At 38.9% G+C, this 19302-nt stretch overlaps 2 protein-coding genes across 2 annotated transcripts in view; one reads left to right on the plus strand and one right to left on the minus strand.

Annotated features, from left to right (window-relative positions):
- bcr (BCR activator of RhoGEF and GTPase) overlaps nucleotides 1–9633 on the plus strand; it is a 47835-nt gene extending 38202 nt beyond the window's left edge. Inside the window, exons 9-23 of the mRNA XM_079486848.1 lie at nucleotides 1690–1811; nucleotides 2065–2230; nucleotides 2357–2476; nucleotides 2559–2634; nucleotides 2732–2833; nucleotides 2961–3035; nucleotides 3201–3298; nucleotides 3640–3771; nucleotides 5014–5073; nucleotides 5161–5270; nucleotides 5452–5591; nucleotides 5721–5855; nucleotides 5940–6045; nucleotides 6300–6462; nucleotides 6907–9633. Of these exons, the coding sequence (XP_079342974.1) occupies nucleotides 1690–1811; nucleotides 2065–2230; nucleotides 2357–2476; nucleotides 2559–2634; nucleotides 2732–2833; nucleotides 2961–3035; nucleotides 3201–3298; nucleotides 3640–3771; nucleotides 5014–5073; nucleotides 5161–5270; nucleotides 5452–5591; nucleotides 5721–5855; nucleotides 5940–6045; nucleotides 6300–6462; nucleotides 6907–6996 (1695 nt within the window). The 3' untranslated portion in view covers nucleotides 6997–9633. The remainder of the gene's footprint in view (nucleotides 1–1689; nucleotides 1812–2064; nucleotides 2231–2356; nucleotides 2477–2558; nucleotides 2635–2731; nucleotides 2834–2960; nucleotides 3036–3200; nucleotides 3299–3639; nucleotides 3772–5013; nucleotides 5074–5160; nucleotides 5271–5451; nucleotides 5592–5720; nucleotides 5856–5939; nucleotides 6046–6299; nucleotides 6463–6906) is intronic.
- A 5230-nt stretch (nucleotides 9634–14863) lies between these two features.
- gfi1b (growth factor independent 1B transcription repressor) lies at nucleotides 14864–19231 on the minus strand. Its single transcript, XM_079486065.1, has 7 exons — nucleotides 19100–19231; nucleotides 18527–18656; nucleotides 17356–17535; nucleotides 17043–17272; nucleotides 16832–16969; nucleotides 16544–16709; nucleotides 14864–16068 (listed from the first exon to the last, which is right to left on the minus strand). The coding sequence occupies exons 2-7, from the start codon at nucleotides 18639–18641 to the stop codon at nucleotides 15890–15892; spliced, it is 1008 nt and encodes a 335-aa protein (XP_079342191.1). The 5' UTR covers nucleotides 18642–18656; nucleotides 19100–19231; the 3' UTR covers nucleotides 14864–15889.
- Nucleotides 19232–19302: the final 71 nt, after the last annotated feature.

Here is a 19302-nt window from a genome sequence, read left to right on the forward strand (position 1 = left end):
AGTTTTGGATGACCTCAGTTCTTTGAGACTCGTGTGTGCTTCTTGCACGATTCGCCTTTGAAACCTGACCAGTAGAATCTGGTACAGTGGGACCATTTGGGAACATTGTGTTTCTATTTTACGAGTGCTAACTGGGATCTTTTGGCCATGAAGAGGAGCTTTAAAGGGACAGTTCACCCCAAACTATACTGTCATCATTTACTCAACCTTGAGTTGTTCCAAGCACAGAGAAAGAATTTTAATAGAATGCTTGTAACCAAACAGTTCTTGGCCACCATTGACTACCATAGTGGAAATAGTAGTCAAAAGTGCCCCAGAACTGTTTGCTTTCCTACATTCTTCAAATCATCTTCATTTGTGTTTATCAGAACACAGAAATTGAGGTTGAGTAAATGAAGAGGCAATTTACATTTTTGGGTGAACTGTTCCTTTAAGTGTTCACTATTGGATTCATCTACTCTACTGTTTTAAGACAGTAACCATCTACATACACCAGACCCCTGCACATAAATCACTGCCAAAACAGCTGAGCTGGAAGAAAGATGTTTACTGCTGATAGAACTGTTTGCATTGACTAAATGTTATAATTACTCTCTTTCCCCAGCTGGTAGAGAGAGAGAGAGAGATGCTTTATACTCCACTGCTCTTTTAAATGTTGAAAATGGTGCCATGCGAAATAGGAATATCAGTATTTGGCAGTGGGATGAACTAAAATCAGGTCATTACACTTTGTAATGAAAATGCAGTGACACATAACTGGCGTGTTGAGAATTTGGTTAAATCAGTGTGTGGTGACTCTTCTGTGTGCCCAGCTGCAGAGCCACCGTTACACACACACACACGCACACAGTGTGAGTCAACAGCAGTAATGTTGTGTTAATAACGTGTGATCTTTCAGACACTGTGCTGAACGTGGAGATGGCTGCAGCCAGGTTCCACCATCTCGCTGGATGAGATGGTTGTGATATCATCTTTTGTTTCCTCCACTGCAGTGGTGACGTGTTGCCGTGGGAGCGGTGATGCGTGTCCAGTGGCCTGGGGCTTTTGTTAAGCGGGCGTCTTTACACACTAGCCGAACGCAATGGCTTGTTGGGCTATCTTTGTACGATTAGCATATGGCGTGTGGTCAGGAATCACCTGTTTTAAAATGTCCTCGCTATTTTCTAATTTCAGAAACAAAGAGTCTTCAACACAGGATTGCTGCTCTTTTTGAGTTGCTTTCTTGTTTTAGAAATAGGATGATATTTCCCCCTAGTGGAGATCATGGGTAACTGCATTAGAGACAATATGTGTCTGTCTTTCTATCTACACATTTCACATTTAACTACCTTTCTTTATCTTTATGGATTGTTGATAACAAATGTCCAAATGAAGATGTTATCATAATAACTAAATTATGTATTTAATGCTTTATCTTCTATTTTATTGAATCAGCAATTATTTTTTATTTCTAGTTTTCTTGTCAATTTTTATTTCATTTTTAGCTATTTTGTTAGTCATTTTCTCATTTATTTGTTTGTTTTTTATATTGCTATACAAGTTACATTTATTCTTAATTTGTTTTAGTTTCGTTTTTATTTATGTCCAGTAAATAAAACATTTGCCTCAACTTAAACTTGAGAAATGCTACCTCAGAATTAAACTACTTTAGTGTACTTACGTTGTCTCTTTGGTTTGTATGTTCAACAGAACCGTCAGTTGTTGAAGGACGGCTTTATGGTCGAACTGGTGGAAGGAGCAAGAAAACTCCGCCATGTTTTTCTCTTCACTGACCTCCTGCTCTGTGCCAAACTGAAGAAACAGATTGGAGGGTATGAAAAATCCTCACTCATCTCTCATCTTTCTCTTTCATTTCTATCCTTCCAATTTTATATATAGAACAGTTTATCTTACATTTTCCATTTGTTGTTGCGAGACACACTGACTGTTATTTTTGCAACCTGAGAGTCTTTGGACCCAATCTGAGCTGCGTCTACTGCACCAATATCAATAGTCCCTAATCAGATTCCCGAATGTATTTTTGACTTGATATTGAATTATTTTCCTCATTCTTCATGTTTGTAGGAAGAGTCAGCAGTACGACTCTAAGTGGTACATTCCTCTTACGGATTTCACCTTCCAGACAGCGGAGGAGTCGGAGCCTGTACCTATCCCACAAGCCCCTGATGAGGACCTAGATGCCATTAAGATCAAGATCTCATCCCTCAGGAGCGAGATCCAGAGAGAGAGGGTACAAGACATTTACTTACTATATTTGATTTAATTTTATATGAAATTGACATCTGTTTTGCTGTCTAGATGAGCTGCTCACTTGGTTTTGTAGCACGGCTTGCATTTTCACTTTTTTCTTTAACAGAGGGCCAACAAAGGGTCAAAGGTCATGGAGAGACTGAGGAAGAAACTGTCCGAACAGGAATCACAATTGCTGCTAAACTCTCCTAACATGCCCCTCAGAGTGCATCATCGCAGTGGAAAGGTCAGAAATTCACATTATTCCATCCTCATCTATAGATGTACCGGCCCGAACTTACAGTCCATTCCTCTGTTTTATCATGCAGAGCTACATGTTTCTCATCTCATCAGACTACGAGCGTGCCGAGTGGAAGGAGGTGTTCCGAGAACAGCAGAAGAAATGTGAGCGGCAAAACACAGCAACCACTATTTTCCGAAACTGGTACCAGTTCACATGATAGTGGAGGATGTTAAACCATGTTCTTGCTCATTCCCGTAGGTTTTAAGAGCTTTAGCCTGACATCCATGGAGCTTCAGATGCTTACAAACTCTTGTGTCAAACTCCAGACGGTCCACATCCCCCTTACCATCAATAAAGAGGGTGAGGAATTAAAACACACACATTAAATACATAAGAAAATGTTTATTTTTCAAATTTTTTACAATCTTCAGCTGATGTACCTGTAAACAATAAGTCCATTCGCTTGTTTTGAATGTTTTGCTTACAGAGGATGAATCTACTGGACTGTATGGATTCCTGAATGTAATCGTCCATTCTGCCTCTGGACTTAAACAGAGCTTAAGTAAGTGTCTCTTAACCTCCAACTCTCTCTCTCTCTCTCACACTTCCTGTGCTTATCATGGGTCATATACACATTTTCTCAGCCTGTGTCTCCTAACAATAACAACACATTAAAGAATGAGTATCTCGCTGACATGTGTTGAGGATATTCTCTGTGTCTCTTTAGATCTGTATTGCACATTAGAGGTGGACTCCTTTGGCATCTTTGTGAATAAAGCCAAAACAAGAGTGTACAGATACACCACAGAACCCAAGTGGAACGAGGTAAATCCCACATCCCGGTCCTTGTCCGTGCAGCACTGAGATGAGAAGCGCCGGCCGCTGAAACGCTCTCGAGGCATTAATTCTTAATTATGCACCCATAAGTGAAGCCATGTGGAATATTCAGGCCTTCTGGACAAATTCTATTACAATTTAATTAAGAGTTATTACCATCCCCCAAAGTAAAGGGGAACACGTAAAGAAAATGAGTGATGACAGGTATTAAGCCTGGACTGGCTTTGCTTTCTCTGTGCTTTATTTTTTTAAGGATTCTCAGTGTTTGGGTTGAATCTTAATGGTGCATTGTGGGTAATATCGTTTGTTGTGATATATTTGTCTTTTAGGAGTTTGAGATCGAGTTGGAGGGCTCCCAGACATTGCGTCTGCTGTGTTACGAGAAGAGCTACAACAAAGCTAAGATGAACAAGGAGGACGGAGAGGGCACGGATAGAATAATGGGCAAAGGACAGATGGCGGTATGATCTCCAGCAAACACTTCACCTATAACAAATCACACAGCGTTTGCACATTCATAGGGGTTGAAAGGTATTTTGAGTGTTGAGAGCATTCATTTTCCTGTTGTGTTATGTAAGTGTTGTTCACCACTTGGGCCCTTAGTCACTCTGGTGGGGGGACTGGCCTTTATACCCCAGACATTTAATCTGGCTTTTAATTGGTAGGGTGGTATTCACTCACCCCTGGCTTTTTAGTCATCAGATTATCCATTATTCATGTGTGCTGTCTGAAAATGTCACATTCAAACAACTACATCCGATTCGTTGACCTGTCAGTCCCTCCCTTGAGTTTTGTGGGGTCATAGAGAGAGAGCACAGAATTCTCTTGCTTTACAAATGATTCATTGTGGGGTCTGGGTTTGAATACATCTAGGTCTGAAAGCATAGGTTGGTGTATGGGGGCTGGGGGGGTTTGGGTGTCTTGATCTCTCTGCAGTCTTGGAAACAGACCTGTTCTCAACAAGCTCCCTTTGGATCATCCATCTTATTTTGAAATTGCTTTTCTTGTGTTGGCACATGTGGATTTAGCTTAAATTATGTTTAAATGACATCAGCCATGAATTGCTGCCTGCTGCTGCTAGTCAGAGGCAGATGGTATTAGGGAACAGGCTTTATTCCCCCACTTTTTCTATTTTTGATTAGACAGAAATTTAGTGCAAGATAAGTCATCCATATTTTGTACCCACACAATTCTACAAAACTCACAGTTAGTAATATTTAGTAATAATATGCAAATAGATATCACATTTGTGTGTATCTGTGCCAATGGAGCTGGCACTAGTGAGTGAGAAGACACTGGTTGAATTTTCACTTCCTCTATGAGCTGGTGACAGTAAGGTTGTAATAACTGATTATGTAGCAGAGAGGGATTAGGCCTTACATCAGACCATATGGAGATTAGACCAGGCAAAAGGATCAATGCTGAACTTTACCCGCATTAAATAGCATGTTAACGTTAGGAGGAGAAGAAATGACAAAACTGATGCAGTAATGTAACTAAGAAAAGCTTAATTAGTTTTATTCATCTTGAACTTATGATCAGACAATGTAATGTCCATCTAACCAACTCAGATCCCAATGCACATACATGTGTAATAGCTGGTGTACGTTGTAAGTCACTTTGGAAGTGTCTGCGAAAAATAAATGCATAAATGTCATTATTACCATAATGTTTTACCTAATCATGTATGTTTGTGTCTTCAGTTGGATCCTCAGATGCTCCAGGGAAAAGACTGGCAGAGAACAGTTATTCCTATGAATGGAGTGAGTATTTCCACATCTGCTCATCTACTGCAGTCTTAACATATGTTTACTTACTGTTATGACCTAATGTGCATCTTTTCTTAAAAGATCGAGGTGAAAATATCCATGAAATTCACCAGCCGGGAGTTCAGCCTGAAGAGAATGCCATCACGGAAACCCATGGGTGTGTTTGGAATAAACATCACCACAGTGACCAAGTGAGTAGAAACAGATAACGCACAGCTAACAAATCTTTGTAACACTGTTCTAGTCAAGTGTCCTTGAACTGAAGAGCTTCTAATAGCATTCCTATGGCATTCAATCCCAGATTGATGTACATTAAAGTAAAAGCAATGGAGTTGTATCCTGTGTGATGTTTGCTGTGTGTTATGTTCTCAGACGCGAGCGCTCTAAAGTGCCATACATCGTCAGACAGTGTCTGGAGGAGATCGAGAGAAGGGGAATGGAGGAAGTGGGAATCTACCGCGTCTCCGGTGTGGCCACTGACATCCAGGCGCTCAAGACAGCTTTCGACACCAGTGAGTATCACAAACCCTAACATGACATACTGGAGAGTAGATCAAACATTACTGTACAGTAGCTCAACTGAACTGGGCATCTATACGGGACCGTCGTAAATCAGCACTCTCATTCTCTCTCTGTAACAGATCATAAGGACGTGTCGGTAATGATGAGCGAGATGGATGTGAACGCTATCGCTGGAACTCTCAAGCTGTATTTCCGGGAGCTCCCCGAGCCGCTGTTCACGGATGAGCTCTACCCGAACTTTGCAGGAGGCATCGGTTTGTTGCTTGATCTGCTGAGTATATACTGTAGCAGTCTTGGCCTCTTGAAAGTGTGCTGATTGTGTCCGTGTTTCTCTGTAGCTCTCTCAGACAGCGTAGCTAAAGAGAGCTGCATGTTGAACCTCCTGCTATCTCTACCAGAGACAAACCTTGTCACCTTCCTCTTTCTGCTGGATCATCTTAAAAGGTACACCAGCTTCTGAGATGAATGAGATTTTTTGTATGACAGTGAAGAGAATGATTGTTTTGTATTTCAGTAATACAGTTATTAATAAAGAATTTATTTAAGAAGCATTACAATATAAAATAGGGGAAGGGAATGTGCATAACCTTTATGAAAATGTCACAAACAGGCCTTAAATAATTTATAATTAATATATAATTGAAATGTTGGATGATTTGTTTCAAACTGATTATATGTCTTTTTTTGCTTTTTTTTAGGATTGCAGAAAAGGAGAGTGTTAACAAGATGTCGCTTCACAATCTGGCAACTGTATTTGGCCCCACCCTGCTACGACCCTCAGAGAAGGACAGCAAGATCCCCACCAACCCCACACAGCCCATTACGATGGGGGATAGCTGGTCTTTGGAGGTCATGTCACAGGTCAGCACTACCACCATACCCCGAACCACTTAATAGAAGAAACAAGCACCCCCAAGTCCTGTATACATTTCTTCGTTCTGATAAACACAGAGGAAGATTTTGTGGAGAATGCTTGTAACCAAACAGTTCTTGGCCACCATTGACTATCATGGTAGGAAAATGACAGTGGTAGTTAAAAGTGCCCTAGAACGGTTTGCTTTCCCAAATCCTATAAAATATATTATTTTGTGTTCAACAGAACAAAGACATTTATGAAAAAAATTCCTACTATGGTAGTCAATAGTGGGTGAGTAAATGAAGACAGAATTGTCATTTTTAGGCGAAGTGTTCCTTTAACCTAGCAAATCATGTGTCCTGCATTTCTGTGTGCTGAACTAAATATAACTTGTCTTTTTTTTCAGTTGTCTCATTACTGCCATGTGTTTTCTGTATTTGATGCTGTAGGTGCAAGTTTTGCTGTATTTTCTCCAGTTGGAGACCATCCCAACACCTGACAGTAAGAGACAGAGTATCCTGTTTTCCACAGAGGTGTAAGATATATTTCCGTTATCACCCTCGTTGGAGTGAGAGAAAGCAAGCATGGCCATCCACCAGCTATAATGGACACTGGAATGCACAACAGCGACACCTGTGCAAAAGTGTGTTGACTTTCACTCACTTTCAAGCTGTAGTCGCTAGGGGGCGCCACAGCCCTTTTAGTCGCCGAGGAACTCGAAATACTGAGCACATCTTGAATATTAACGAACCCTAAATGTACTAAAAAACAGCTTACCTTCCTCTCAACATCAGTGTCAGTTCAGCACCTTTGCTTTTCATGGTGTGAGTCCACAGATCGTGTTTGATTTTGGATCCCTGAGCATGCTTGTGTGTCCTGCACACAGGCCTTTAACTGTCATTTCAGCTGGTGACAGTGAATCCTCTCAGATCAACTCCACGGTCTTTCCTGGAATTCTTTGTCATGTTTTTATTACATTGTGTGTCGCCATTGGTCACTTATAAAACACATGTTTTCTGTGCTGCTCCAATTCAGTATTCAGCTCCAAACCGTTGCATTTGTGTCAGGATTCATTAGACAATTACACCACATGGTTCTTATTGCAACCATTGAAGATAAATAGGTAAATACTCTAAATGTTTCGTCAATCATTTAAAGCATATCATTTAATAGGATTCTTGTGTAGAAGATGCTGTTCGGTTCAGTTATTGTCAGTGTTGATGTGATTTTTATTTAAGTGAGGTAACATTGGGAAACTATAAAGAAGTCATTGATCAGAGTTCAATCTCACATATATTTGATTTGTTTTGTACATTATTTACCTCTCTATCAAGCAATATTTAAGGGTTCACAAGTGTGTTTATACATTTAAAACCTATTTCATTTATCTTTCTGGAGGTTTAGATTTTGTGAGAGAGATCTACAGTAAGATCATGATCAGAAGGTGTCTATCTATTTTTCTGTTTTTCTGTAATACATATAGAATAATTATTATTATTTATTTGGGGACAGACATCAACATTGGTGTCTTTTTTTTTAAATATGTCTGCATTTATCATTTACTTGATCCGTGTTATTAAGTACTGTAGATTCCATACATATCCTGATCTATTTCCCCATATCATGGATTTTTTGTCCTAATCATGGATTTATCAGAAGTAATTTCGCAAGAATACGTTTAGCACAGTATGTATGAAAGATGTCATTAATAATTTGATGATGCTAAAAATAGCACACTAACACCTGCTGTATATGTAGTGTTAAGAGACGACCAAATGGAGAGATGCGTTTAAACAAATGTCCCTCTCCTTCTCACAGTAACGTTGCTGTCTTAGTCTTATTTAAAGACATGAAGAAACGCCATATATAGCACAAACCGAGCAGGCGATACTAATGTTTCTGTTGCACTTGACTTCTGTCAGATGTTTTGATGAAGGATGGGTTATTTTCTGTAACAATGCAGTAGCCTACTGCAGTTTCCTGTTTGCAACAATAACAGCCCCTGCTTATCTGTTTTGTGTTTTACAACATTTCTGTGAATTATTTTAAGTAAAAATGTATGCTCTTAAGTTGTTCTTATTTTCACTGCAAGAGGTGCTCTACTTACTTTATTTAACATGCAGGCATGTTTATTTCTTAAAAGCGTTTTTTTATATTTGTTTTATATGTTTGATACGTTTTGTTTGATGCAATGGTAAAATGGAACCAAATTCTGGCAACTCCAGGAGGATTTTTTTAACTGTGTGCAGTAAAGTGCGTTTCCATTATCACCATGACAATTGTTTGTTTTGTCAGGCTGAGTTTGTCTTAATCCTCCATTTTCTGTACTAAATGTAAACGTCCTGTGTCTAACACCTATCGCAACTCAATACAACAATCGTACAAAGTGTTAAATCCTCATTTTCAAGCAGGTTTGTAGATTTCACTTACACGTAACCCACTGTGGAACTGACAGAGCAGTTTCCTCTCTGCAGTATAAACTCTTGGCATAAATCACAGAAAGTAAAAAACTGTGATCTATTGCTTTTAGAAGGCAGGTAAGCTTAGGTGATACAAAGCATTCCGACTGTGTTTGTTTAATTTCAAGTGCTTCTTTAGATTGCTGAATGTTACTGGGTTAGGAATATATAAACATGTTCCAGTTATATGGGAGTGATGCAGCGCATGATATTTCACAAGCTGTTTCTTTCATCTGCGCCAAATTACAAATACTGAAAAAACATTGTTTATTGAACTGTTCTACGGAGCGTGAGACACTTTCTTATGTGACTGGTCATCAAGTTATGGTTTATGAAAAATTATTTGTGATTAAGAGTGATGTGCACTTAAGCCTGAAGTGTTGGAGAGACATAATTTGCAAACATACATTTGTTCTGGTTTATTCACAAGTGTGACAGGTATTAAAAGCACTACTAGAGGTCATCTGTATCATCCATATAACTGTTTATGTTGAAATATTGCCTTTAACACATTGAGATATGCTGGACAGCCACTGGGACAGGTTATGGATTCTTTCCCCTTTTCCAAGTTTTTGTCGCTATTTATTCTTGCTAATATTATCTTAGTGTTCTGGTTATAGGACTGTACAAATAGATACCGATTTCTGCAGACTGAAACGTTTGGAAGGCATTTGCGGCCTCTGTTTATACACAAATGTTGAATAAAACCTGTATATGAAAACCTGCTGATATGGTGGATTTTTTTAACGCCGCTGTTGCATGATCTATACTGTGATCCATTATCACCAAATTCTCTCATAGGTCACCCAAATAAAGTACGTGATTTAATAATTGACTTATCCTTAAGTCAATACCAACCTGTATGACTTTCTTTCTATTGCAGAACACAAAAACTATTTATTTTGAAGAACGTTGCCAAACGTCGACCTCACTTGACTTGCATTGTATGGACACAAAACCACAGAGACATATTTTTAAATATCTTATTTTATCATTCACAGAAGAGTATGTTTCGGCATGAGGGTGAATAAATGATGACCCGTTTTTTTTCAGGTGAACTATACCATTAAAACGTATTTAAAACGTTTGGATTAGAGGTGTAGTTTGCATATGTGTCCACGTGGGGGAAGCACTGTTTTATGTTGCTCCGTTTATCTTTAGTAAACTACCTAAAAGATTCTGACCGCTAATCCAATTTCATTGTGTAATATTACACAATATTTAAACTAAGACCAAGCTTGGACACTAACATTTTCAAAAGTGACATTTGTCTTTTTACATGTTAAAAGATGAACCCATCAGGTTCTTATAATTTGATGGTTCTTGTTGTCATATCTGTACATTTTTGTGTAGAGAAAGGCATTTTATTCTCATGTAGACCTATGCCGCAACGTCACTCACGTGATATGATGACAAAGCCTGCAGCAGCAGAGGATTACATTTTGGCGCATTATAGCTGGTCCAGTGCTTTTCCCGCACGTTTCTCAGTCAGATAACAGCCTGTTTCCTCATATTATGAGACTCTGAGCTTTGTAGACGAGCAGTGCTGATGGATTTTGAAGTATAAATGTAGAGTGACACTCTGTCATAGAGCTGTTATGAGAGAAAGTGAGAAATAAAGTGCAGTGACTTCTGTTTCTCTTTGATTGCTCCAGCCACACGACTATCTCTCTTCTCTGGCTGTCGCTCCTCCCGGCTCAGGGTTCCAGAGCTCTGACCGTTACAGCATGGCTGCAGTCTGATAAGACCATCCCTCTGCCATCCTGCCTGCCCTGAGAGCTTTTCTCTACCAACAGATTTCATCAGTTCAGTTCAGTTTCCTTTCTCGTGACTTTACTCACAATTCCCAAATTAAGTCTTCGTTTGACTACAATATGTTGTTTGCTTTTAGGCTGTCCTCTTTTGGCGTGAGCCGGTTTAGACATGTACTGTACGTGGCTTAGTTGTTAGCAAAGCTTGGTTTAACTCCCCCACCCCTCATATCTGATATCTGTCAATCACTCGGTATCACTAGTTCACCATGGCACCATGTGACCCGCCACACGTTTCCTGCGTCAACAAACAAATCAACTCTCTTTGATCTTGTACGAGAACGTTGGTTAAAAACGTATATACCCCAAATAAATGGTTCACTCTTGTTATTTGTTTTTGTATGACACACATCTGATATTCCCAACAGGACAGAGGATTTAATGTATGACACAAAAATAAATGTAATACTTAAGGTTTGGTTTTATTAGAAGCTTTCATTTGGTTCCTACATCTCAGTTTTCAATGGACAGTCCTCCGAGTGGATTTAAATAATGATTGCCTCTTATCTGCTTTTCCACTCTAATCTGTATGTTTCGAGCCGTGCTGTGTCATTCTAGTGACGCTCCTCTTGTCTATCTGTGGGTTCTGTTCATCTCCAAATCCATAAAGCTCTCTGACAGGCACTTTGTTTGAGAAACGCCAGTAGTTCAGTTAGATCTTAAAAGGCGTAAACTGTTCACACTCATCTGCAAACCAGCAGGTCTGTGTGCATGACTGCAAGTGTAAGCACAAAAATGTGACATGTAAATATACTTAATTTCCATATACTGTAGAAAGAAGAAAATAAATATTTCCTTTGCTTCTGTAACAAGCCTGGAGAAACTAAGTCAAACATAAAAGTCAATATTTTTCTTTCTCTTTTGTTTGACGCTCTTTTCCAATCCTTGGAGTCTTTCACACTTGTTACTGGAGCTTTTGCTCAGGAGGTTTTCTCTCTTTTGTTTTGTTTGTTTAAAAATATTTTATATTTAAAATAAGCGGAAATTTGCAATGCACTTTAATTGTAGCCTACAAAAAAACCCACCTTGTTACATTTTGAAATAATATAGAAGAATTGTGTCGATTTACTAAAAGCATATTATGGTTGGTGCCATCTGCTTTTCCCTTTCTTCAAGATTAATAGAAAGTTCAAGTCTTTATTGTCCAAGGTGATCATTTTCATTTTTGATAGTCCTCTGTGTGATAAGCTCACAGCTTCTGCTCTCGTGGGCTGCTGCTTGCCTCAGGCAAGAGCTGTGTTTTGCATATGACTTATTTGCTAACCAAATCTCTCCCCCTTTATCTTTTCCCTCCCTTCTTTCTCTCATTCTCCCATATGGCTCTGTCTGTATAATCTTTAAGGATCTTCTTGACCTCTCAAAAACTTTCATACATAACTTTTAAGTGCGTGAAGTGTTTGTGTCATTTCGTTGTGCTGATTGTGTTGACTCAGTAATTGTGTGTGTATGTGTTAATGTTGTTTATATATGCAGATAAACACTAGGTCAAATTTCTCTTTCGCCCGCAGGCATTAACAGCTTTTGGCACCAGATCCAGTTTTCTATGATGTTGGCCTGTCCAAAATATCAGAAACCATCTCGCATGTGCAAAGTTAGATTTCATTCTGAGGAAACTAGCTGCAAATCCTACAGCGTGAGTTTGAAATATTTTGTTAGATTTGTTAAAGTATTAAAGGGACAGTTCACCGCAAAATAAAAAAATCTTTCATCATTTACTCACCCTCAAGTTGTTCCAAATCTGTATTCATTTCTTTGTTCTGATACACACAGAGAAAGATATTTGGAAGAACGCTTATATCCAAACAGTTCTTGGACTCCATTGACTACCATAGTAGGAACATACAATATTTTTGTTCCGTTGAACACAAAAGAAGATATTTTAAAGAGTGCAGGACAGCAAACAGTTCTGGGGAACTTTCGACTATCATTGTAATTTTTCCTACTATATGGTAGTCAATGGGGTCTAAGAATTGTTTAGTTACAAGTATTCGTCCAAATATCTTTCTCCGTGTTCACCAGAACAAAGAAATGTTTACACATTTGGAACAACTATGAGTGAATCATTCATGGTAGAAATATATTTATCCATTAATATTTCTTAAACAACCTCATTAATAATGCACTGCCGAAAATTGTAGCTGCCTTGCATTTTTCAGGGACAAACATTTTTAACATGACTTCAACTTATCAAACTTAGTTAAGCTAAATCAATTCATGATTTAAAGTTACATAATCTCAACACTGACCGACATTTACAAAACAATTAGTTTAAATGACTCGTAAAGACAATTCGACTGTACTTTGATATAATTTCACAGTGTGTATTTCAAAATGTAACGATAAGGAATACAATCAAATAAAACTAAAAAGGTTATATAAGGGAATATTTGATTGACATGTATATCTTGCGTAAGCTCTTATTTAAGCCCCTGAGGGTAATTTAATTTTCCTATTTTTTATATTAGTGCACGGCTGTGTAAGAACAAAGCATTTTCAGATTTCAGACAGATTTGAAATCGTGTGAAAGCAGTGATCCATAAACACACGCGCATTCTGTAATAAAAGAGGAAGTGGCGCTCTTCATTTACCAGCAATTACCCTTTATTTCCCCTTTTTTTCCAGTTGGTTCTACAGTAAGCCGATCCCGCCCACTCGTGTCAGTTCTGAAATCATGTTTGCTCAGACACCGTCAATCATCGAGATCTGATGCCAATTGGCTCGCTGAGCAAGCTCGTGATTTTCCGTTGGATATTCCGTCTTGTTCCAGGATGTACTTCTATAACTGTCCTGATTCAGTCACCGTTGCCCAGGGAATAAATATACACGTACATTTGCATGGACACCACAGATTTGTTTACCAGCCGTACCCAGAACGCACAGTCCTCTTCCACACTGATGCGCACACTGATTTCCCTTCCTAAAATTCAGCATCCTTTATCTCTGTGCATGGGGGGGGGGATAGATGGGGAACAGGTCAGCGGTGGAAGTGATCTGATTTCTGCTCAACCGTCTTCAGCTTTTCTCTTAATCACTTCCTCTTGTAATAGTTGAATTACAGCGCGTGCCCATGCTGAACACATTTTCGGTATTGTGACAGAGATCAACGCCAGAGGTTGAATGTTGTCAGGGACCACGGGAGAAGTGCGCAATGTGTGTTTTACGACATGTAGACCGATTGGATTTTCCTAACTGTCTCCTTTGTTTGAGATGGGCGTCTGTAAGAATTTGTTTGGCAAAGCAGCTGGAACTCTACCGATGGGAGTGACCCGACGTCAGTAAATCTCTGTGTTTTTCTCTAATGCGATGCAGACGACGTGTTTGCACAACTAAGACCATTAAATCCCACACAGTGACGCGAACACGTTTTCAAACGCCGCAATCTCGTTCGTGGTTTCATAGGCTGGCCCGCCGATGTCCGCGTGAAGTTTACAAACCTGCTAGGCGGGAGATTTGCATGTAGAGTTCCAGGTACCCATTTGAATGAGGCTTTATCTCCTGTCACACCAGAGATTTCACACAGCCTCTGGCGAGGTGCAGAGCCTTCAGCAGGACCAACGGAACTGTGTATCCGGATCCTCGACAGGGCGGAGACACCTGAAGACAAACACGGCAAAGCCTTGTTTGCCGTCTCATTTTTCACTTTGCCCGGAGTGCCGGACTGATTTCTAACACATTTATTCAATTCAATTTATTTATATAGCGCTTTTCACAATGTGCATTGTTCCAAAGCAGCTTTACAGGAGAAAATGCGAAAAACACAGGAAAGGTAAACACAGCACAGTGCATGGTGTTTATAGAACAAATTATATCTAATAAATGCAGTCTCCCGGTGAGCAAGCCAACAAGGCCCTGTGGCGAGGAACCCAAACTCCAATGATAAATAAATGGAGAAATTAAAAACTTGGGAGAAACCAGTCTCAGCCGGGAGGGCCAGGTCCCCTCTGACGTGTCACAGCTGCACTCGGTGACTTTGATTAAAAGTTACTGAGTAAATGTTTATGAAGAATAAACAGATCGTATTAGTTGTTTCATTTCATTTGTAGAAACTGTTTAGGTCTAATTCATGTGACACCTTGCCCCCTTTTCTGTATCTGAGATCTAGAGGTAAAACTTATGAATTATTGCACAAGCTCCTTACAACCGCATTGCAAAGTATTTATTTGGCAACCATAAGAGGAGTTTTTATAAATAGTACAAGAATTAAGTTCTGAACACTAACATACAATCTTTTCACTTCAATTAAAAGCATTATTATAAAATGTATCTCCTTTTACAGGCATTAACAATATACAACACAGACATTTGCTATTGGTAGTGACAAATTAGTTTGATAATCTACACAACACAATCTCAAGGCAATTCGTAACTGTTTTACATTACTAGGTGGCGATATTATTGCTTTTTAATAGGGCTGTCAAATGATTAATCGGATCCATAATAAAGGTTTTTGTTACATAATATGGCTGTGTACTGTGCATAATCATTTTGTATTTATAAACTTATTCACATACATGTACACAAAAAATGATAAACATTTATATAATATGTAATTATTGGTAAATAGAAATGAATATATGTAAATATTTCCTAATGTGTTTATAAATACAAAATTATTATGCACAGTACAAAGACAAATATTATGTAAACACAAACTTTTATTCTGGATGCGATTAATGCCGATTAATTGTTTCACAGCTATACTTTTTAACAGTTGTTTTGACCTAAATAGGCCTACACCAAATATGAATATGACTGTGTAAAATAGTTATGAATTTCCTAGAGATCAAGTTGGTCAGGATATTGCGAATATTAAACTCTTTAAAGTTTTTCTGAATTGTTGACATCATGCTCACCCGTGTAGCCTGCTTCTCACTTTCTCTCAGCAACCCCGTTCTTACACTTTTGACAAAAATAAATCCTGACTTCCTACAAAAAGTGCATTTCAATGCCAAAACTAAATTCATTGAGTGCACCCTCAGTCTTCCATCTTCAAACTTATTGTTTTCATGAATTTCCAAACAATTTGTTATGTATTGTATGGGAGCTCTGTGGCTCTTAACACGAGTCTTTAAAAAAAAGCGTATTATTTCACATTCTTCACTTGTCTTTTTCCAAGACTTTAACAGCCGGTCTTCATTTTCTTCCAGTTGTCCATCACACCATCATTTCAGGCTGTGCTGGCTTTCGTGATGCCGGCGAAGATCCACTTTCCTCTGGAAGCCCTTGGAGCAGATCTCGCAGCCGAATGGCTTGAATCCGGTGTGTTTGCGACTGTGTGTGATTAGGTTGGAGCTCTGACTGAAGGCCTTACCGCACACCTGGCATTTGTGAGGTTTCTCACCTGTAAACAAACACAAATTACTTTAAAACAGTGTTGTCAAGCACAGAAATCTTTAGTGGGAAGTCTTTGCTTTAGTAAACTGCTTAAAGTATGGATTTGCGTGCCACCCAGATTTGTTCTGTTTTCCGACACAGGAGTGGCTGTTTGCTACGGCACGCATGCAAAGGGAACTTTCCAAGAGGCATCAGAGAAGCAGGAAGACCAGGTATGCAAATCAAGACAGCATTTGTTTAATCTTCTCTTCTTGATTTATCTGTAGCTGTGTCACTCTTGGAAACACACCCTAGAAAGCAAGCCAACCTAAGTGTCTAAAGTGTAGATTTATTCATCAAACATTGCCTGTACCGTGTAATGATTTATATAGAATAAACGCTTTGGACGCATTTCCACAAGATTTGTTCAGCATTAAAAATGCATGTTGTAAGTTTTCTTTATTCTAGCTTCTTCTCGTTCATGTCAGTGTTGCTGTTGTCACCTGTGTGAATGTAGGTGTGTTTCTTCATATCAGATTTCTGGTGAAATCTCTTGCCGCAGTACTGGCAGGGGTATGGTCGCGTATCCGAGTGGATCAGCAGGTGAGTGGACAGCGTTGAGGAGCGTTTGAAAGTCTTCCCGCACATCTTGCATTCAAAACTTCTTTCCTTTATACACAAAACGAAAACATTAACATTATTTCACTACTTAATTACATACCTATAATGCCAGGTGAAATACGTGATGTCACAGATTTTCACCCATTATTCAGTGAGCTCTCTGTTCTTACCTGTGAGTGGACATTCATGTGTTGTTCTAAGCTAACAGCATGGCCAAAGCTCTTTCTGCAGATGCTACAGCCGAAGGGACGCGTGCCACTGTGAGAACGTCTGACGTGAACCTCTAGACCATGAGGGGTGGAAAATACCTGGAGAAGAGTTATATTTAGTTTTGTCATATTTCTAAATTCTGCTGCCAATTTTGTCACTGTGTCTGAATACCTTATCACAGGTAATGCAGTGGTATGTGTCTGATGTTGGTGAGTAGTGTGTGCTGCAATCCAGCGGCTTTGGTAGCTCAGAGCTCTGCTTCAGGTGAGCTCCATACAGACTGCTGGCGTGCTGGAGAAGCGACGGAGGGAAGCTCATCTGTCTGAAGTCATATGGGGAGGGAACGTGATCCCAGGCGTAAGAACTCTTGTAGTAGGGAGGGTATTCTGCCAGTTGGGGTTCTGTTGGGGGTAGAGACATGTTAATGATAATTTTGAATTTTATGTTGTTAACTTGCAGAAGCAAGTTGTTATGACATACTCACCGGATATGAAATATGGGCAACTGATTGTGACCTCAGGGTGAGACGGTATCGGGCAGTCGAGTTCTCGCTCACACTTGATGAAGTCATACGGGTCTTTGTGGGATGGCCGGGAGGCGGTATCTGGCTTGGGCTGCTCAGGGGATTTACGCTCTTCTGGTTCTGATGGGACTAATGCTGGGACTAAGAATTCAGAACAAAATCAGAAAATTGAAATGATGCATTGTTGCAGGTTACATCAGATCACAAAAACGAAGATATTTTGAGAAATGTATTTTTTGTGTTCCCAATGGAAGTCAGTGATGTCCAGTGTTCTTTGGTTATTAATGTTTTTCAAAAGATCTTCTTTTGTGTTCTGTAGATGAAAGTTATAGGTTTGGCTAGTAAATGTTTAAAAAAAATTCTGCTTGAAAACAACTAGAAATTTAATTTAGTTCAAAAAAGAAAACCAAAAAGATTTTGTTTCTTGAAATTATAGCTTGTGCTGCCCTTCTTTAAATAGACTTGTAAAAAGTAACCTTTTGTTTCCTACTGTAATGGCATTGGTATATTTTAATATATTTAACTGTGTTTAAATAATGTTTAGGGCCGAAAACGTAAGCTGTTTTTCGCTAAAGAAAAACATATAAAGAATTCAAAAGAAGTTTGATTTCGGTTCAATATGTGTGTGTGCATAAAAATACATGGCAGCAGAAGAAAGATTTTCTTCGCCTCGATTTAATTAGATAATTATATATATTTCCCTAAATGAACCCTAATGGCCTGTAAGAAGATATGAATGTTGGTCTCTTGTTTGTATGGGTCTAGTTTGCATATCCGTGACATCCACCCTAACCGTTCGACAAGTTTACGGACTTTAATGGAGTTGCGGCGAAAGAGCGGCTGTGTCAAAAACTATTGAGCTTCGGTGCTAAATCAAATAGCCTGCAGGCTGAAAACTCATAAACATCAGTCCGACAGGTGTTCTGCACATCCGCCCAACACATATATTACAGAATTTGAGATTTGTATAATGGAAATTATTATAAAAGACTCCGACATTTATATTAGATTTTGTGGCCAATATGTAAAAAGCCTTTGGGAGGCGATTTTGAAATCTTGTTAATTTGGCTATTTGTCACAAACTATTTAACACTGAAAATAAAAATAATCCCAGGCTATAAATGGGACTTACTTGTCTTTGGTGCTGGTTCTGGAAGTTTTTTCGGTTCACTTTGCTCGGTGTCAAAGGGTCGGTGCACATTGTATGATGAACACTTTTTGCTTTTCACCAAAAACGAGCGTGGCATGATTATTCTGTAAAACTATAAACAAAAATTTGTTGACTTTTTTGGTTAACATGCAGTTCCCAAAGATAGCGAACGACAGAACTTAAAATAACAAAAACAACTGCTCTAATTCAGATGTTCCTGTACTACACAGTATACGTGTGCATATCATTTACACAAGATTATTGAAGAAATGTATTTTCATTTCTGATTCATAATTAAAGATCATTCATCATTTTCACAAATGACACTTCAAAACATTATGGCTAGACAGGGACAATTTGCTGTAGCTTGAATTTTTGTTGTTTTCTATGTTTTTGCTGTGTCAAAAACTTTCCACTGCGATAAATTATAGCCAATAATCCGAAAGTAATGCACATAATAATAACATTAACGATAATAATAAATGTGCTCTTTAAAAAATTATTGTAAACTTTCAAACGAATTTCTAACCTGGTTTTCATTAAAAAAAGCTTTACCTGAGATGTCCGTAAGTTTGAGTTTTTGTTTCTATGAGAGGCAAACTTCGTGATGTGTAAAATCCGTTGTTTAGAAAGTTAAGCACTGCATCGCTGTGAGCTTGTTGCGTTGCGTTATGGACTCTCCTCCCTGATTTTGAATCCGATAATTCTGCGGTGGAATCTGACTGTGCTTTCAACCAATGAGAGACAGCGCAGGTGCA

The sequence above is a fragment of the Barbatula barbatula genome (genome assembly GCF_947034865.1).
Source record: "Barbatula barbatula genome assembly, chromosome: 22".
Lineage (NCBI taxonomy): Eukaryota > Metazoa > Chordata > Actinopteri > Cypriniformes > Nemacheilidae > Barbatula > Barbatula barbatula.

Excerpts from the sequence above, each read along its gene's own strand:
- gfi1b (XM_079486065.1), bottom strand. The coding sequence starts at position 18,641 with ATGCCACGCTCGTTTTTGGTGAAAAGCAAAAAGTGTTCATCATACAAT. Across the intron at positions 17,273-17,355 it reads TTGCCCATATTTCATATCCG|AACCCCAACTGGCAGAATAC; the intron begins GTGAGTATGTCA and ends TACCCCCAACAG. Across the intron at positions 16,069-16,543 it reads ACACACCTACATTCACACAG|GTGAGAAACCTCACAAATGC; the intron begins GTGACAACAGCA and ends GTTTGTTTACAG.